The 20137-nt window shown below is 50.4% G+C and overlaps 1 protein-coding gene across 1 annotated transcript in view; it reads right to left on the reverse strand.

Moving 5' to 3' along the window:
• CSMD1 (CUB and Sushi multiple domains 1) overlaps positions 1 to 20137 on the reverse strand; it is a gene marked incomplete at its 5' end in the record, with an annotated part of 650642 nt that overhangs the window by 248244 nt on the left and 382261 nt on the right. The window contains 2 exons of the mRNA XM_014528690.1: positions 5965 to 6089; positions 18662 to 18749. Of these exons, the coding sequence (XP_014384176.1) occupies positions 5965 to 6089; positions 18662 to 18749 (213 nt within the window). The remainder of the gene's footprint in view (positions 1 to 5964; positions 6090 to 18661; positions 18750 to 20137) is intronic.

A 20137-nucleotide genomic window follows, 5' to 3' on the forward strand; every position in this document is an offset into this window, starting at 1 on the left:
ATGTCACTGGGGTTTGAAAGTAGTTACAATAATAGCTTCAGCATTTCCAACAACTTAATACAAATAAAGAGGAAGATGCTTCTTTCCCAGGTGACTTCAAGGAAACCTTAGGAATCCATAAACAGCAACATATTTTTTTTTTCCAAATTCACTGGAATTACAGTAAAAGTTATCCTGGGGCGTGTTATGCTGAGTGAAATAATTCCGTTAGAGGAAGACAATTATCACACGATTTAACTTATAAGTGGAATCTGATGAACATAATAAACTGACTAACAAAATAGGACCAGAGACAGAGGGGCTGGGAGAGACTGACAGACCTCAGTGGGGAGAGGGGAGACAGAAGAGATTAGCGATGTTTCTATAGAGTGAGGAAAGCTCCTTGGAATGGGATGGAGAACATGGGAATGGGATGGAGAACATGGGAATGGGATGGAGCACACATGCAGGGGAGGCTTTCCAGAGACACAGCTGAAGACACACCTGCTCAGCCTCAGCTGCTTTGTCTCACCTCCTCGCCCGCCTGCCTGGGATGCGGACACCATCTGGGGCCATGAGTGAGGGCCTGGCACGGGGATGGCGGTGCCATGGGGACAGTGTCCTCTCTGACACGGAGCTCGCGTCCTGCCTGCTACCACCTGCTCGGAACTGCCTCATGGGAAAGAACGCTTTCCCGCTGGGCTATGCTTCTCTTGGGCTTGGCTTTGCGTCGCCTGATTTTCCTGACCTGATTCTAAGGCGTTTACTCAAATTGTCCTATTGCGGAGCCGTCAGGATGTATGTTTCCATCTTTGTGTCCAATGTTTTATTATCCAAAGACACTAAACTACCCATGTCCTCACAGCATAGCGCCGTGTGTCATGGTGCCCGCACAGTGAGCTCGGGTGCAGGCCCTGGTCTGAGACACGCATCTTCCATGCAAACACAGGAATGACTTCCAGCAACAACCGCTCTTTATTGCAGAAAGCGAGCAGCAACACGTGAGCAAGAACTGAGGAGTGTGGCCACAGACACGAGGGGGCCTCCCATTTAAGCAGCACGAGTGACTCCCGCCGGGAGGAGACGGGGAGGACACTGAGCCTCTGCTTTGGGCATGAAAGAGAGAAGGGGTCGGAGTAGCCGTGAGAGTTTCACGGGACCCCAAGCCAAGCCAGCCACCACCAGAGGCCTGTGGGGGCGCTTTTCTCCTGGAAACTGGGACCCGGGGGACAGGGAGGCTCGGCGAGCGGGGGAGACAGCCTCTTCTCGTTGCCCCTCTGAGCGGGAGTGGGGGGCCAAGGCCGAGTGTGGGGGGGACGTGCCTGAGGCCTGGATGCAGGAGCTGTGGGCTAAGGGCCAAGGCCTGAGGGCTTCGCAGTACGTCAGCGTCTGACTCGGCGGATACTGAGACAGCGTCTGTGTGTACGATGAGATTCAGGGCCACGAAGGGAAAGTTATGGATTCATAAATCAGAGAAGAGTCCAGGAGTACCCTCCACACCTTCCCTTTGTGTTGCTGTAACTACTGAGGACAGGTGAGAATTTATGAGCTTTGTCTAGTCTGGCCTTTTAAAGCTGTGACATATGCTCCTGGTGTAGAACAGCAAGGAACGCATTAAAGAATAAAAGCATATTATTTTCCTCGGGGGAACTATACTACCTGGGACGCGTCCTCATTAATGACTGGAACATTGTATATTACCTCCCTGGCGGGAACATCATCTTCCCTGAGTTCCTTTGAAAGCCAACAACGTCACGTGTAGGATGACGCCGCATACAACGGCCCAGGGGCCACAGGCCAGGGCACAGCCACTCACAGCTGTTTGACTGGAGGTGAGTGTCCCGCCCAGGAAACCGCCAGCTGCCCGGCCACCCCCCTGCAGCCCGGCCCCGCCCTGTAACCGACAACCCAGGGGTCCGGCTGCCTGTCGCTACCGGAGCCGATTCAGCAGCCACAGGGCTGGCTCCTGTATGAGCGTTCATTCCGTCCTGCCAGCGGCGGGAGAGCAGCAGGTCCCCCCCACATGTGCTCTGCCCCCCATAAGCCAGCTGCTGACATGGGGAGAAGGACAAAGGTTACTAGGGAAGTAGGCAGAAGGGCAAATGGGCAGATTACAGGTAATGAGGGCAGGGGGTTTGCAATGGTCTGTGGGTGTGCAAAGGGCTGGAGATTTGCAATGGCCTGTGGGTGTGCAAAGGGCTGGGGGTTTGCAATGGCCTGTGGGTGTGCAAAGGGCTGGGGATTTGCAATGGCCTGTGGGTGTGCAAAGGCTGGGGTCTTCAAAGGCTCCTGATATGCAAAGGGCTGGGGTCTTCAGTGGGCTGGCAGCTCTGGTCTCTGCAACAGGTTGTTAATCTTTCCATGATAACAGGCAGCTCCCTGGTGGGGAGGATGGGCTGCACTTCCAGGTGAGCTCCCAGGTCCCATACAACTCCCAGCCAGGTTAGAATGTGCCTTCTTTTTTTAAAAAGTTTTTTAAAATATATATTTGTATTGATTTCAGAGAGAGGAAGGGAGAGGGAGAGAGAGAGAAAAACATCAAGGATGAGAGAATCATTGATCAGCTGCTGCCTGCACGCCCTGCACTGGGGATGGAGCCTATCACCCAGGCATGTGCCCTGACCGGGAATGGAACCGTGACCTCCTGGTTCACAGGTCAATGTTTAAAAAGTTTTTTAAAATATATATTTGTATTGATTTCAGAGAGAGGAAGGGAGAGGGAGAGAGAGAGAAAAACATCAAGGATGAGAGAATCATTGATCAGCTGCTGCCTGCACGCCCTGCACTGGGGATGGAGCCTATCACCCAGGCATGTGCCCTGACCGGGAATGGAACCGTGACCTCCTGGTTCACAGGTCAATGCTCAACCACTGAGCCACGCCGGCCGGGCAGAAGAAAACAATCACAGTTAAAAGCGCATGACTACTATTTCTTATCATCAGAGCTGGTCCCCAATATTCTATTCCTGCCCCTGTCGTCTCCCCACTGCCGATTTTATCCTCTCCTGTCTATGAGGTTAGTTTTAGAAGAAAAATATCAGCCTGTTGGACTCCATTTGCTTCTGCCCTGAAAGCAGTTCTTGGGGATGGAATACAGCAAATATAGGATCTAGAAAGAGGAAGACGTTGAATACAGCAGCGAGCTGTCAGGCTACAGAAAATAAACAGGAGAAAAAGTAAAAAGAATTCCCGCAACCCAGATGGGCTGGACAAGTCAAATCCAAAAAACCCTTCTCATTGTTTTACCTAATTTGTTGAATGTTGTTTTCTATTAATTGAGAATTGTCCAAAAGATTAAAAGGGCACGTTCCTTTGAATTCCTCACCACCGTGGTTATGCTGCAAAAGCAAACGATCTGTGGCTGCCCGACCCTCTCCCTGCCGCCCTGGCCTGGCTCAGCTCCTGACTTATCCCATGTGCAGCCCTGGAGGTGGCGTTCGGGGCGTTTACCAGGTCACAGGCCAGCTGGGTTGCTTCTACGTGAAGGGAGCCAACCATTACCGGCTCAACAAAAAGGGCTTTACGTTGCCAAGGACTTTGGGAAATTATGTACAGGCACATGTAATTATCACTGAAAAGCTTTATCATAAATCCTTCATTTTAGTTACATCTATTTATTATGTCGGAACAACTTGGAGATTTTAAAGCCGATTATTATTACCCAAGGCATTTTCTTGGCAAGTTTTGTAACAGGAATAACTCACCGGCCTCCAGTGGCTTTAATGGGAAAGTACTACCTTATTTTATTTTTCTTTACGAGATGGGAGTGCCCCCGCCCCCACCGCTGTTCTGCAGCCTGCTGGAGGGCACCTCTGCAGAGCTGGTCCTCCTAGAAAAAGACTTGGGGGCCTTAGAAGGTTTTATTTCCTATATTTTTCTTTCTGAGTAGACTGCAATGACATGAAATCTTGCGTATCAGAAGAGAGCTTAAAAGCAGAAACAAACAAATGAAAATGCCCACAGTAAACAAGTGAGTGCTCTCGAAGGGTGGACTGGGACATTGGCCTGAGAATCGTATCTCACGAACCCAGCACACAGCCCACATCGCAGAGACAGAGGATTCCCCACGTTCCTAAACAGCGAGGAGCAAGCTAAGCCCCAAAAGATAGAAAGAAAGCAAAGAACAGCAGCAACCAAAGTTACATCACAGACAGACAGGGACCCTCCCTAGCAAAGAGTTCCCGGTGACTGGTGCCTTGAAGTTCCTGCACTCCCTGCCACGGGTCAGCCTGCCACAAGCAGCCGGGCCCCCAGCAACGCAGGAAGTGCCCCTTCCTTAAAGAAATTAAACCAAACGACAGATCACAAAGAAACAACCAACAAAGACACTCCTGTATACAACTAGAGGCCCGGTGCATGAAATTCGTGCATGGGTAGGGTCCCGAGGCCTGGCCGGCGATCAGGGCCGATCTGTGGGGCGACCGGTGGGGTGATTGGGGGCCCCCACTGACACCCGCCTTGGCTGGCCTGGGGCCTGCGGGCTGAGGGCAGTTCCTGCATTGAGCGTCTGCCCCCTGGCGGTCAGTGTGTGTCATAGCGACCGGTCGTTCCGCCGGTCAGTCGATTTGCATATTAGGCTTTTATTATATCAGATATTTACAGGCGCACATGGCCTACGGACCAGCCTCACACCAGGCTCCCTGTCTGTCCAGCCTCAGACACCACATAAAACAATCGCGAAGCAGAGCGATGTCTCTCGTTCCAGAGGGGCCCAGACTAAGGGCTCGGGGACAGGCAAGGACCGCTGGAGGCCCCTGACACCCGGAGCTGATCGGGCTCACCCAGACGAGAGGCAGTACAATGCCCTCGGGCCATGCACAGCACTGCCATGCACAGTGCATGCGAGAGGCAGCAAGTGCAACTCATGCCGTACAAACACGCTTAATTCCTATTACAAACACGCTCGACTCCTCCTACAAACACGCTTGATTCAACTTAGGTCTCGGGCCACTAACGAGGTCGGAGATTAGTTTAAGATAATTTATTAATGAAATAGTAGCTTGTGCTCCTGCTACTCAGCCCTTTGCCACTGATATTATCGGTGGGGACTTCTCTATGTCCTCACCTGTTGGGGGGATTTTAACCTTCGATTTCACACTCTGCAGGCGCCCCACCCCTTCTAGCAACAACCTCTCTTCCCAAGTTTGATTGACAGGCCCCTTCCCTACCTCACCCTGACTTCGCTGCATATACCTCCATGCCCTCCTTCCTCGGACCCCTCCCCCCAGTGACCTGCAAGGAATGAACAGCTGTTCCCTGGGGACAGTGACCTGGTGAAGCTGCCTGGCTGACGGGCCTGTAATGCCCAGCCTCCCCTTTGCTCCTTTCCTGTTATCAGCAACCAGCTCATTACCACGGTAACATCACAACCCAGGCATTCGCTCCACTGCCTTTGAAGGCGATCCCTTCCACATCAGCAGGGGTCCGGTTATGTAAACAGTTCATACATGTGCAACCTGGGCATATAAATACAGTCAGCTCGCGGAAGGCCCACTGACACTGCATATGTGCGTGTGTGTTTCAATGACTCCATTTGCTCGTTTCTTTTCTGAACTTTTAAATGATTTTTAAAAATGATTTCAGAGAGGGAGAGGGAGAGAGAGGGAGAGAGAGATACAAACCTCAATGAGGAGAGAGAATCATGGATCGGCTGCCTCCTGCACGCCCCACACTGGGGATGGAGCCCACAACCCGGGCCTGTGCCCTGACCGGGAATTGAACCGTGACCTCCTGGTTCATGGGTCGATAGGTAACCACTGAGCACACCAGCGGGGCTGAATTTTTAAACCACACACGTCCTTGGGAATGTCTGCCTCCTAACGAGTGTCAAGGAAATATTTCTGTTACCCACGTCCCTGGGAACAGATACACCATCAAATTCAGCTCTGTCGCCGCATAGGCTCTGTGCTGGATCTCATGGTGGATTCAGAAAAACACGGGAACCCTAAAGAGAGGGGGTCCCGGTGCCGCCCGCTGCCCAGCTCACCTCGGCAGATGGGCCGGTGGTCGCTCCAGGCGGCCAGCGTCTCGGTGACCCGCTGGCAGGTGATGCTCTTGGAGCCCTGCAGCACGTAGTTGTCCTCACAGGAGAACTGGACGTTCGCGCCGACCCTGCGCAGCACAGAACAGAAAACAGCCCGTTACCCAGGGAAGACGTCTTAGCAGATGCCGCCCAGCCCTGCTGCCTCGTGCTGTCAGACCAACGTTGGCCCTGAGCAACCAGCAGGGCTCTGCCCAGATGCGCCCTGTCCTGTAGCAGAGAGCACAGCAGGAGATGCCATGGGGCTCAAAGTCCGCCTGCTGGCTTCGTCGCTGGAGAGCTTCCCCCCTCCTCCGGGACACACAGGGAATGAGGGACGCGGCCAGGGTGGTGCTGAAGGGGAAATGGGGGTGAACGGTGCATCCCGAAGACAAAACCCAGGTGGATGTCATCCCCTGTGAACAACTGTCTCACAGAAACACACGGAAGAGGTCCAGGTCACGAGAAAGTCTCAGCACAAGAAAGGCAGAGCCGCTAGCTCTGGTCCCATGAGGTCTGGGGAAGAGCCGGCTTCACAGAACCAGAGGCTGGCGCGGTGGTGTGGGCCGGGGGGTGGGGGGAGGAGGAGGATGGTGGTTATTAAAGAGCAGGCACGAGGTTCAAGGTGAGTCCGTTCCACAGACCCGCTGTACACCTTGCCCCGACTGTCAACACCTCAAAATCTTTAAGAAGATAAATCTCCTGTTAAGTGTCTTGATTGTAGTAAAATTTATAAGAAAACACTTGCTCCAAATAAAGGGGAATTTCCCAGGAAGGAGTCTGTGTTGTTGTCATAAACATTAGTTACGTTCAGAGGAAGGCCAGTGACGCCGTGTCTCACAATCACGCCTCGCGGGAGAGCATCGTCTGCTGTGGAAAGAAGCCCATCGGCCTCGAGTGAGACCCACATCGGCTCTGGCTGCCGAGCGGCAGCCCCTGGGCGAGGCCGCAGGCGGCTTCCAGCTGGGTCTGTGGGCGGTGAGTGGGTCCCTCCCTGCTGGACAAGCCATGGCCACAGGGGGACCTTCCACATGTGCCTCCCACTGGACAAGCCCTGAGCTTGGTGTTGACAAAAATGGGAGCGAGAGCCCGGCCGGCATAGCTCAGTGGTTGAGCCTCGACCTAGGAACCAGGAGGTCACGGTTCCATTCCCGGTCAGGACACATGCCTGGGTTGTGGCTCCATCCCCAGTGTGGGGCCTGTAGGAGGCAGCTGCTGGATGATTCTCTCTCATTGTTGATGTTTATATCTCTCTCTTCCTCTCTGAAGTCAATAAAATATGTATATAGATTTAAATTTTATTAAAAATATAAATATGTAAAATGAGCTACTTTCTTGAGAACGAGGGCCCTGTGGCCTGATGATTTAGTGACGTGTTACGGAACATGTGTGTGCATGTGAGTCTGTGTGTGTATGAATGTATAAGTGTGTGTGTGTGTGTGTGGTGAACCTGGGAAGAAGGGACATAAACAACTGACTTTAAACCAAAGGACAGAGAACCCCCTGACCCAAACCTCAGGAGAGAATCAATAACACTTTCTGACTCGGATCACACAGAGACAGTGAAACAAACAGTAATCACACGCGCACGCCTGGCCTCACGGGCCTCAGATATGCATCCGACACCGTAGCTGGCTTTGCAACCACATTACTGTTCTTGACAGGTCTGTCCCATCCCTTCCCCATCTCTGCTCCCTCCACCTCTCCCCTCCTCTTAATCCCTCTTTCAGTTTTCTCTCTCCTCCTTTCCCCTTCTTATTTTTAATACCTTTTAAGATATGTTTTCATTAATTTGAGATAGAGAGGAAGGGAAAGGAAGAGATAGGAACATTGACGAGAGAGAGACATCATGGATCGGCTGCCCCCTGCAGGCCCCTGACTGGGGACAGAGTCCACAACCGGGCATGTGCCCTGGTGGGGAATCAGGTCTCTCCCACTCCTTCCCCATGTCTGCTGCTCCCGTCTCCCCACCTCTCTCTCCCTCTTGCAGTTTTCTCTCTCCTCCTCTTCCCCCTTCTTACTTAAAAAAGAAAATTTTTTTTTATTTGTTTTTTTTTTGCTAAAAGTATTACAAAGGGTATTACATATGTGGTGTTTTTCCCCCCCGCCCTTGACAATCCCCTGCCCTCCCTTACCCCCCATTACAAACTTTTGAACAATAATAGATACAGAGGCAGAGCTGCCTCAAACTGATTGTCAAAAAGAAAAATCTTTAAAATATTTGGTGAAACAGCTCTGAGAAATAATGCTGGCAAAGAAACCCGTCTGCTCTTCACCGCCCCCTAGTGGCCTCTATGACATTTGCATGTTCCGCAACTGCCCCTGGTCCACCTTTGATGGGCGAGGGCTGTGGGTGTCGCAGGAGGTACTGGTGGGGGCAGGGCAGCTCCGTCACACAGTCCCGGGCGATGCATAAGAAGAATAGAAACTGCTAGGGAATGTTAATGGAAAAACCGATTTCGCCTTTAGTAAAGATGCCACAAAACAATACTCTCAGAAACTAACACTTGGGCTGGGTTGGAGAGGTCTCTGCAACTGATTCACTGTTTTCATAGTGAACTTATGTGCTGCAGATTAAAAGCCCGTCGGTGACAGTCAGTGGCTCGTTCAGGGAACTGCTACCAGCCTGGCCTGTGCAGCGTGGCTTTCCCATCGTCCTGCCCAGAACGGATGGTGCCCAGCCCGGCGGCTCCCATACTCCCCCCGAGACATGATGACCTCGCCTTCCTCTCTTCGCTCCTCCTCTTTCTCTCCCTTGGAGGTACAAGACTTAGTTCTTTCAGGGCTCCCTCCGGTGTTTTATTCAGGAATGTTGGCCTAAGGTCCAGCGGTACAGAGGGCTGGGGCTGGAGACAGCGGCCACACGGCGTCAGGTCGCAGGACAAAGCCCGGAGGCCTGTGTGGTGTGTGACGCACTCTGACGCCCCTCAGGGCCTCCAGCAGGGGTATCGAGTGAGGCTCTCCCTGCCATGAATACGTGCGGACAAGCCGAGGCAAAGGCACAGATTCAGACCATCTCCTAAGAGAGCACGGAGCAGCCCCGCGGGAGGCGGTAGGGAGCAGACGCCCAGCAGCCCGGGGTGAGGGCACCTGCCCATGGCCTTGGGCTGTGCCTTTGTGGTCACCGGCTTCCACTGTAAAATGCTCTGTGGTAGAAAACCTCGTGGATTTTCCAGTTAGTGAGTCCTTATTCCGCTCAGAAAGGAGATTCGGTGCTTAGCCGATGGCGTCCAGTAACTGAGTAACAGGCTACGGGACCACTGGCAGTGAGCTGTCCGCTGTCTGGCCTGGGCTTGCTCAGCACCCTGGACAGCGCCACCATTGCAGACACCCGAGGCCCCAGGGAGCCCTGAAATGCCCATTACCCTTTCGATTTGCACACATCACGTGCCCTTTCTGGGTCATTTTCCCTTTTTATAGGGACAATTTCCAGACTCATCTCCTCCCGTCCTGAGGCAATTGCGCACCACAAAAAAGCATCAGGGAGCCCGGGAGCTCTTTGGCCTCAGGAAGGAAAAGCAACGGGTGTTTCACGTAATTTTTAGAGACTGCGTGTTCGCAACAGCCCAACCCAGACCCTCTCAGCACACCCAGCGGGAGGCGTGTCCAGCGTGAGCACGACGCTGAGCTGGGAAGGGGTGTCCAGTGCCCGGCCAACACGGAAGCCAGGCCTTAAGAAGAACGAGTGGATTCTCCTGTGAAGAAACTGAACGTAAATGTCATCAGTATGTGATGTGACGAGTGCACGGGAGTCTTTGAAAGAGGAGGGCTCTCTGTCTGACGAAGCAGAAAAAGTGCACCCCATACTCACCCCGTTTACACAGGGCTGAAGCGCGTCCACATGATGACACAGGACACATTGGTGAAGGGAAGGGCTGGCAGCGGGGAGGGGATCGGGCTGGGAGGGCTGGTCCCCTGGGGCAGGCTGTCCTTGGGCCCTTCTCCAAGTCCTGGGGGCTGCTGCCAAGATCAGATACATGATGACACAGGACACATTGGTGAAGGGAAGGGCCGGCAGCGGGGAGGGGATCGGGCTGGGAGGGAATCGGGGCAGGGCTGTCCTCGGGCCCTTCTCCAAGTCCTGGGGGCTGCTGCCAAGATCAGAGGCGAAGGCCCCCACCCCGTCTCCCAGGCATGGAGGCCCATGGCTCCTGCCTGTTCTCCCCTGGAGAGTAGGAGGCCCAGGGCCAGGCCTCGGGGCCAGGAGCCGCTTTACTGACTGTTCTCTTTCCTCTGCAGAATCATGGATTGGCTGCCGCCTGCACGTCCCCCACTGGGGATCCAGCCCCCAACATGGGCATGTGCCCTGACTGGGAATCAAACCGTGACCTCCTGGTTCTAGGTCAATACTCAACCACTGAGCCACGCCGGCCGGCTGCGTGGAGGGTGCCCCATGGGAGGCAGCTGTGGCTGGGCCAACGGGGTCTGAAGCAGCCGCAGGTGCCCTTCTCAGGGGACGGACCGGGTTCCAGGAGTGCGAGCGAGGAGGGCATGCTAAGCAGCCCTTAGAAACGCAACGGCCCCGGCAGAGCAGTGACCACGCGGACGTGTCCTCCGACGCATCGGCCGCCGAGTGGCCGGGATCTCCTGGGGAAGCAGCCGCATCGTGTAGAGGACATAGAAAGTGTATGTTCTTCACAATGTGTCCTCACCTTCCACACCGCGGAGCAGGCCAGGAGCTGGGGGCGATCCCCACGCAGGGGCCGAGGAGGGGCATCCAGCCTGCCGTAGTGACCAGAGGCCCGAGGCAACACCGGCCCCACACCGTCCTCCTTCCTCTGCTTTGCCTGGTGCACGCGAGTCGTGGAGAAATCATTACAGGCCCGATGCTGCTTCCCGAGCTAAGGCAACGCTGGGTCTCCCACAGTAACCCGCAGCTCGTCCTCTGACTGCCCTGTGGGGCCTGGTGCAGGCGAGTCGTGGAGAAATCATTACAGGCCTGATGCTGCTTCCCGAGCTAAGGCAACGCTGGGTCTCACAGTAACCCGCAGCTCGTCCTCTGACTGCCCTGTGGGAGCCAGTGCGAGGTGTGTCATGTGGAAGGAACATTTTCCACGAGGACCCGAGCTTCAGGGCCTTAACCGGCCGGCATGGCTCAGAGGTTGAGCATCAACCTATGAACCGGGAGGACACAGTTGGATTCCTAGTCAGGGCACATGCTCGGGTTGCGGGCTTGATCCGAGGTAGGGGGCGTGCAGGATGTCACCGATCCATGATTCTCTCCCATCATGGATGTTTCTCTTTCTCTCCCCCTGTCCCTTCCTCTCTGAAATCTATAAACATTATTTTTTTAAAAAGAAGTAAAATCAAGGAAGCCTGTCCTCTCTCCTCAGAACCTCGCGATCCAACCTGATAGAAACATAACTGTGAGGCAAATGCGTGTTTCCGTCACTCAAGAGGGCTCTGTGGTGGCAGATGTGTGGCCACAAGGCACACACAAGCTCCTGGAAAAGTAGGCGCGATGACGTGGGAGGTGGGCGTGGGATCTCACACCGTGCAGGTCCCGGGGGCCGTGGGGTGCTGGCCAGTGCCCCCCAGGCCACTTCCCGGAGCTCTGCCCTCTTTCCCCACCAGCCCATGGTCCTCCCGGAGGTGGGGGCTCTGACACCTGTGACGCCTCCAGGGCAGGCTGGTGGGGCAGGAGGGGAGGCCACTCCTGGTCAGGTCCTGGACTGAGATGTGGCAGCAGCAAGACAGACCCCGAGGGCAGCGGTGGCCCCTGGGGAGGGGGTGACTTCAGGAGGGGTGCCGTGGCTCCCAGAAACCCAGGACTGGGGTGCGCGGGGCTCTGCCGCGGAGGCAGGTGCGGAGCCGTGTTTCAGAGAAATCAGGGGAGTCCCCGATTCCCTCTCAGCATCGATGACATGGAACACAGAATTCTTTAAAGACTAGACCTTAGGAGTCCATAACGTGTGAATGGATAGACTTACACATAATATGACATGTAAGTATATACAAGTAGATATAACTTAAATGTACGTTATATACACTTACCGTAAGTGTACACACACACACACACACACACACACACACACACACATATGTCAGGGCATACGGGGCAAAAGTAGGTATGCAGTTGTCCATATGGAAAAATAATACAATTAATAAATAATATTACAAGAATAGACTCTGTTGTGTACTCACAAAGGTAATCCGACCTTTGCCTCACCTGCATACACTTAACATGGGACTCTCTGACATAGACAACATCCATATGCTCCTTAGAGAACCTGTAACACGGGCAGTGAGGAGCAGGCTACGCCGGCCCATGCGGATCCTGTGTGCAAAGGAGCGCGTCCCGTCCCTCCCAGGAACCAGCAGGGGGAGGGACGCCTCCTGCTGGGCACGGCGGCCCAGGCCAGGGCCCATGCTGAGAAGGCTGGGCTCCAGGCTGGTCCCAGCAGACCTGAGCCTCCACGGCTACCTGTGATGTCCACACCCCGCACCCCCTGCACCCCTCACACCCAGCACACCCACGCACCCCACTCAGCGCTCCTGTAGGTGTGAACATTTTGCACCTCATTTTCTTATTACAAACCACTTGGGTCGACAGGGGCTTTGAGGTCAATAAGCGGATCCCATTTCAAATCTCAGTAACCATCTCAACAGCTCTATTCGCAAAACTGGAGAGGACTGTGTGGCCTGGAGCTGAGGGGCCGTCCTACCCGCACAGGAAACAGAGGCATGAGGAGGCCAGGCCCCCGCGGAGCCTCGTCCCCACTGCCCTGCACCCCACCCGCATGTCTCCCTCAGTCCCCACCGCCCTGCACCCCATCCGCTGTCTCCCTCAGTCCCCACCGCCCTGCACCCCATCCGCTGTCTCCCTCAGTCCCCACCGCCATCTCTGGTGCTAGAGAGTGTGCTCTGTCTTACAGAGTGTTGGTCAATGTGAAGAAAACTGTCCCCAGATGTATCTGGGTTCAAACAAGCAAGATTTGCACTTGGGGCTGCGTTTATCTGCGATTCTTTAGAGATGACACTGCAGTTACTACAGACCGTCTATGGAGAGAAATATTTCCAAAGAAACAAGAATAGTAGCATAAATACCGTTGGATGAGGACTATTTTAGCAACTTAATAAAGTGAAGTCTTTGCAAATAAAAACAGCCCCAAATTACCTATAATTACAGCACAAACGACAAATGAGTTTTATCCACTCATCTTGACAATGTTGGCCATTAGGTTTGATTATAAGAATTTAGACAAAACTGAATTGCCTTTCATTCAAAACAGTCTCAGAAAGACTGTAAACAATTCAGAAAAGCCTCCCTCTGCTCAAAACACCAGCATTTGCAGTGAATTTACTCCAGGCCAGGCACATCCCGCGCCATCTCAGCGAAGGGGCACGAGGTGTCATTACACGGCTGTGGTCTCCTGGCTCACCCATGAGAGCACACGGGCTCCACCCTCATGCGATGGAGGCAGCCAATACACAGATACAGGCCCTGCCCACCCAGTGCCCATGGGCACCACACATCCCAGAATGCCACTAGGAATGGCAGCGAGTTTTAATTTAGTTGCAATAAAGTCGATATCAGAATGGCACATTGCTTTTATGGTCGAAAAAATAAGTCCACCTGCTCACCTGGCCAGCTCAGGGGAGGCCTGCGTGGCGGCCGTGCAAACTCAAAGACCTAAAGTGACCACACAGGATGGTCTGAAATTAAAAATTTAACTAAAAGCAGTTATGGTGGGTCGTCATGTCCTAAGCCAGCATCTTCCCTGACAAAGATCAACATGGATCTTTACGGAGCCTAGTCTTTCTGCATCTAAGATAACACACCTGTGGGATGTCGGGTAACTTGTAACTTCCCTTTTTCAGGGCCCCTCAGCGTGCAACCAATGGCACCATGGGGACCCCAAATCCCCTCATTGTTATTGTTACCATGTTCATTGTTGACTGTTAACTGCCCCGCACCCACCTAAGTAAAGAAGCACCTGTCCATCATTTTACTTTTACCCAATCCCAGAGCTTTCCCGCTTTGCTTTCTCCCAGCCCCCCAATCCATCACCAATGGAGTTCATGTCACCCACTTACGGCTCCTCCTCTGATGGTAAATTATAAAAACAAGGTAAAAACCCGCCATTCTCCAGAGCATTATCCCAATCCGTTGAGACTCTGCTTCCTGGTAACTGTTGACAGTTTGGCTCAAATAAACTCACATAATTCTTTACAGGTTTGAATGTTTTTGTTGTTGTTGTTTTTTTTTACGTTAACACTTTCTTCATGCGTTCTTTCTCCTTACAATTCCTTAGTAACTGTTGACAGTTTGGCTCAAATAAACTCACATAATTCTTTACAGGTTTGAATGTTTTTGTTGTTGTTGTTTTTTTTTACGTTAACACTTTCTTCATGCGTTCTTTCTCCTTACAATTCCATTTTGTTGTTGTTCTTGTTTTTTTACATGAACACTTTCTTCATGCGTTCTTTCTCCTTACAATTCCAACAATAATTTTTATTCCGATGGAGTCAACTCCCACGTGGAGTGCACCTCTTCTCTAAGTGTGGCCCACAGATCCCTGGTGGGGCGTGGGGCCTTCTCCGAGGGTGTGGCATTTTGATAACAATACTAAGATGCCCTTGCTTTCTTCCATGTGTTAATGGCATAGAAGCAAGAGTGAGCGAAACTGACAGCAACCTCACACCTGCCGAGGTGCTAGGGACCAAGCACTAGAATTGGGGCGTGGGGCCTTCTCCGAGGGTGTGGCATTTTGATAATACTAAGATGCCCCTGCTTTCTTCCATGTGTTAATGGCATAGAAGCAAGAGTGAGCGAAACTGACAGCAACCTCACACCTGCCGAGGTGCTAGGGACCAAGCACTAGAATGTTTTCTGATAAATACATTCAAACCTCGTTTCTCCAAGGTCTCCATTTCCAACAATTCAGTTCTCGATTAAGTTGTTCACAGAAAAAAATGTCTCGGTTGTCAACCCAAACTTCAGTTTTCCACCAGACAACCCTTTCATGCTGAAACCTCAGTGGGCAAAAAGCATCTCTCAGGCCAGAAACAAAGGAGGAAGTGCTGTTGTTGCTGGGGAAATCCAGGATTAGCTCAATTTTAAGTCATAAAGGGGCCGCCAAGGGTGCTACTGCTGCTAAGGGTGCGAGGGAACAGCGGTCACAGGCCAGAGAAGAGGCAGGGAGACTGTGGCTGCTTTGGGCGAAGGAAAAGCAGGGAGCGGGTGGCAGCATTTGGAGGCAGCGACATGGAAAGAAAGGACGATGCTGCACGAGGGCCTGGTGCTGAAAGTGGTGATTTAAGGCGAGTAGGGGCAGTTCCATAAATTTAAGAGAAGAAGTGCTTATTTATAGATTACACAGTACATGAAACATGTACTATATATAAGGTTAAAACAGCATCGTTTTGGAGTCTGGGAAAGATGAACTCAATTTACATTATTTCTAATCAGGAAAAAAAACGATTCCATTTTCGGATAAATGGTTTGTCGAACAGCCTTCCGGAACGAATTAAGTTCGCAAACTGAGGCCCCACTGTAGAGCCATCCTAATAAATGGGACGCTGTTGCTATTACATTCTGAAATACGCGAACATTTGAGAGGATGGCCCATGCGTGATGGTACAAAGCCATGCGTGGATAAAGCCTTAATTCAATGCGGAAGCCAGAGGAACACATTTCAGTGTTCATTGTGATGATTTAATTCCACATTGCAGGTAACATTTAAGTGGGTATCATTTGTCAATTTTTATGGTAGTTTAAATATGAATAAGCATAACTGTTTGAAAGGCTATTAAAATATTCATTCCTTTTTCAACAGTACGTGAGGGCAGAAAGTTTTTAAAAATATTTTAACCCTCCCAAAAATGCAGCTTAACAGATTGAGCACAAGAGCAGATATCAGTGTCCGTATACAGCATGACCGTACTAACAACAATCAAAAGGAAGCTGGATGGTATGCTCAAACAAGGCAAAGCTGGTGTCAGAGCAATGGGTGCTATCAAGAGTAAAGACAGGCACTTTGTCGTATTGAAGATGTGAATTTCTTAAAAAGACATAATTTTAAACATGCATGTACCTAATAAAACAGCTTCAAAATCCACGGAGCAGAAACAGGTGAACTACAATGAGAGCCAGAGAAATCCACAATTCCAGCAGGAGATCCCGTGCAGCTCTCTCAGTGACAGAGGGAGTGGCAAGAACGCCCACGAGGGTCTTAACGACCTGAACAACTCCATCAACCACTTGCTCTAATAGGCATTCTGTACAATTCTCCACCCAAATGTGACTCAATGTGAGTTCTTTTCCAGGTATGCGATGTGTTTGCCAAGTAAAGCATTTCTAGGCCAGACAATAATGATCAATAAATTCAAAAGAAGTGAAGTAATATAAAGTGTTCTCTCTGAGCACCAAGATCCTTAGAAAATCCCTAGATATTTGGAAACTCTTAAATAACCCACGGATCAGAGACGTGGTCCCCAGAAAACGAGAAAGTGCTGTGCACGGCAAGAACAGGGAAATGTGACATTTATGGGATGCGGTTAAAGCAGTTCTTAGAGTGCAGCTTCTATCACTGAACAGCCACATTAGAGAAGTCAAAAGGCCTTAAATCACAGCTTTGATCGTAGGGATTGAGAACAAGAAGAGCACATAGATCACACAGGAATCAGAAGCAAGTACATAATGAACGACTAGAGCAGAAATCGATGGGATACAAGGTGAATGAGGCCAACAGGAAAAAATCAGGGACACTGAGTGTGTGTGTGTGTGTGTTGAGAAGATCAACACACTGACATTCTCTAGGACGACGGGTCTGGTAAAAGAGGAAACAGAAGCCACCAACATCAGGAATGAGAATGTGACATCATTAATGATGTAAAGAATGAGAAGGGAATGTTATGAATAATTTTATGCCATTAAATTTGACAACTTAGATGAAGTGAAAAATCTCCTTGAAATACAAACTGTCAAGCTCACTCCAGTAGAGATACATGACCCGAGTAGGCCTGTCTGAAGGAATGAAGTTGAATTTGTAATTTAAAAACTTTCTTATAAGAACATATCAATTCCAGATGGCTGCCCTGATGAATTTATTTATATATATATTTTGCCAGTTCTATACAAACTCTCCCAGCTATTAAAGAAGAGAGAATCTTTCTCAATTAATTTTTTGAGACCAGTACTACTCTGATAGCAAAACTAGATTAAGTCATTACAAGAAAAGTGTACAGGCCAGTATCTTTTCTGAACATATATGCAAAAAATCTTTAAAAAATACCAAATAAGAACCAACAGTTTATAAAAAAACACACATCAAAACCAAATGAATTTCACCCCAAAGTGCAGAGTCAGGAAAATCTATGTAATTCATATCAACAAACCAAATTAACCAAAATATCGTGTCACTTGATGTAGAAAAGCTTTTGACAAAATGTTATACCCGTTTCAGATTAAAAACTTTCCATAACCTAAACAGGAAGGGGTACTTCCTCAACCTGATCAAAGGAACCAATAAAAATCGTGCCACTAAAATCGCCCGGGAAGATGAAAACCAGAATGCGCTGGCTCACCTAAGATCAGGAAGAAGGCAAGAACGCCTGCTACTTCTATTCACCTTGTGACACAGGCTCCACCCAGTGTCTTCCGGCAACAAAGGAAATAAAAGGCATTCCAGTTGGACAGACAAAAGTAAAACGCCTTTAACTGCACTTGAAAGTATCCCCTGGGGAGCGAGTCCTATGAAATACTCATCCCCCTTCCTCCACTATTTTCTCTCAGTTGTTAGCTCCCTTCATAGGCTAACTCGCTGCGCGCCTTTTCTGTTTCTCTCTCAAAAACCAGTGAGATAATAGGAAAGAAAAATGAGTTTCTGGCTCCCCTGCAGTGTTTGATTGCGAAGCTTTTTCCTAATATGTGTTCCCATCTTGAGTCATTTTGAAAAGGTTTAAGTTTCTTTTTTAAAAAATATGTTTTTATTGATTTCAGAGAGGAAGGGAGAGGGAGAGAGAGATACAAATATCAATGAGAGAAAATCATTGATCAGCTGCCTCCTGCACACCCCCTACTGGGGATCCAGCCAGAAACCCAGGCATGTGCCCTGACCGGGAATGGAACCGTGACTTCCTGGTTCACTGAGCCACACCGGCTGGGGAGGTTTCAGTTTCTTGAAATAAATGAAAAGATGCAAATATCCAAGCCAACAGCACTGCTCCCAGGACCACAATCATAATGCGCTGACCGAAAAGCAGTCTCTAGGTCACTGTGACCCTTGTACAATGAATCATAACATTTTCTAAATGAAACGCACCACAGGCCACTTACACGCATTAACATGAAAGCTTATTTAATAAAATAATTAGGAAGCGACAGTTAAATTTTCGCCCCATCTATTTCTTTTTTTACACATTAACCCAAATGCATTAGACTATGAGAAGAAATTAAAACGGGGAAAAAACCTTGAAATGCATTTTGATTATATACATTTTGAGTTAATTTTTCATATCGGGTCATACAGTGAAAGGTGGAAACTCTAGCGCACCTGGAATTTTCAGCACAGATGTAGAGTTCTACTAATAACATAGCTGCCTAATAATGGAGAAGTTGTATCTTTAAATCGAAAGGAAAAGAAAAAGATTAGCAATGGCAAGCTCACATTTCATGCGTTAGAAAATAATGTTATTTTCAAGTCATGCCTTTATCTCCCACCTGAAGTCAGCTCCTGCTCGTCGCCCGAATTCCGGAACCCCCGGGTCTGGACACATGTCGGAGACGAGGGCTTCGCCTCCCTGACTCACTGGAATAGAAGAGAGAGAAACATTATTATGATTGTGTGCAGCTACTGGGGAAATACCCAGAGAATACACTTATATTAGGCAGATTTGGTTCTTAAGTTATGACTTAAAATGCTATTTCTTTAAGGATCAAGACAGTTGAGCTGCAATAAAATGAACGATTATTCTTATCCTTATCCCATGAGAGGGTTCCGTTTTATTGGTTTGAGCTCCTCTGGACTGAAGGGCTCTATTATTTGCTCATTACGGTTGACTCTGTGGCCGGCTACAGTGACAAGAAAAGAGAGCTGCCCGGGAAGATGTCTAAGTTTATCAGAAGGAAGACTTCACTCGCTCCCCAGGGAGGAAATAATGATGCTCATTATCGATGAAGCCCTAGACGAGAGATATTTTAAATAAAATGGACCGTTACACTTTAGCCATCAAACACGTTCATCACTGAACTTCAGCGAGCTTCGGTTTTCTTGCACAGATGGGCTGATTCACCTCCTGACTGGTTCGTGGAGCATCTGTCCCCCGGGGGGTATGCTGTCCAGTCACAGGACAGTTTCTTAAGGACTCGATTGCTTATTAGACAGAGTGGCTGCCACTCCAACACTCACCCCGCCCTATTTAACGTGTCCACTCCAAGTTAGGACAGAGGAAAAGCCAGAGGGTCTCTATTAGCTCAGAGGCCTCTTCACAGAGGCCCTCCTGCAGCCTCCGCTCAAGTCTCAGAGAACGGAAGTGAGCCACAAGCCAACAGATGAGCAAGTTGCTTGCAAGAAAGACAGAACTGCCTTTTCTCCATTTCATTTAAAAGCAATTCCACAAGCTGAGGTCAGAGTAGGAACCTCCATGCCCTCATTCCAATGGTGGAAACATCAAATAAACAACCACAGGCAAAGGCATGTTATAGGTGCTCTGCACACCATGCAGAGATCCAGCGCAACCCAGCACATGCCCGTGAGGAAAACCCACAGTCACCTGGTCCACGGGAGAGAATGCCGTGGACTTCTCACGTGGCCCATCTCACACCTTCTTTGACATGTCGCAGGGCAGGTGGGAGGAAGTAGCCTAGTCCTGGTTTTCTTACTGGAGACAGAGGAGCTGAGAGGACCTGGTCTGCCATGTGCTGGCCCGCCTGCGGGCTGCTTGAGGGACTGGGGTCTGTCTTGCCTGACTTGGAGCTCAGATGGGCAATAGCAGTGGACGCCATGGAATGAATGGAGGAGCCACCTGCATGTCAAAGGTGCACAGGGACGGCAGCCGTGTGGACACCTGGGCAGGAAATTGCAGGCGGCAGAATTCAACAGGATGCCTAAGGCCCCGAGAAGAAGCTGTGGCGGGGCTGTTGGGATATTAAGATCTTTTAAAGTGACTGAGGGAGGGGGTAAGGGGAGCACACACA

The sequence above is a fragment of the Myotis brandtii genome, unplaced genomic scaffold, assembly GCF_000412655.1.
Source record: "Myotis brandtii unplaced genomic scaffold, ASM41265v1 scaffold646, whole genome shotgun sequence".
Taxonomy (NCBI): Eukaryota; Metazoa; Chordata; class Mammalia; order Chiroptera; family Vespertilionidae; genus Myotis; species Myotis brandtii.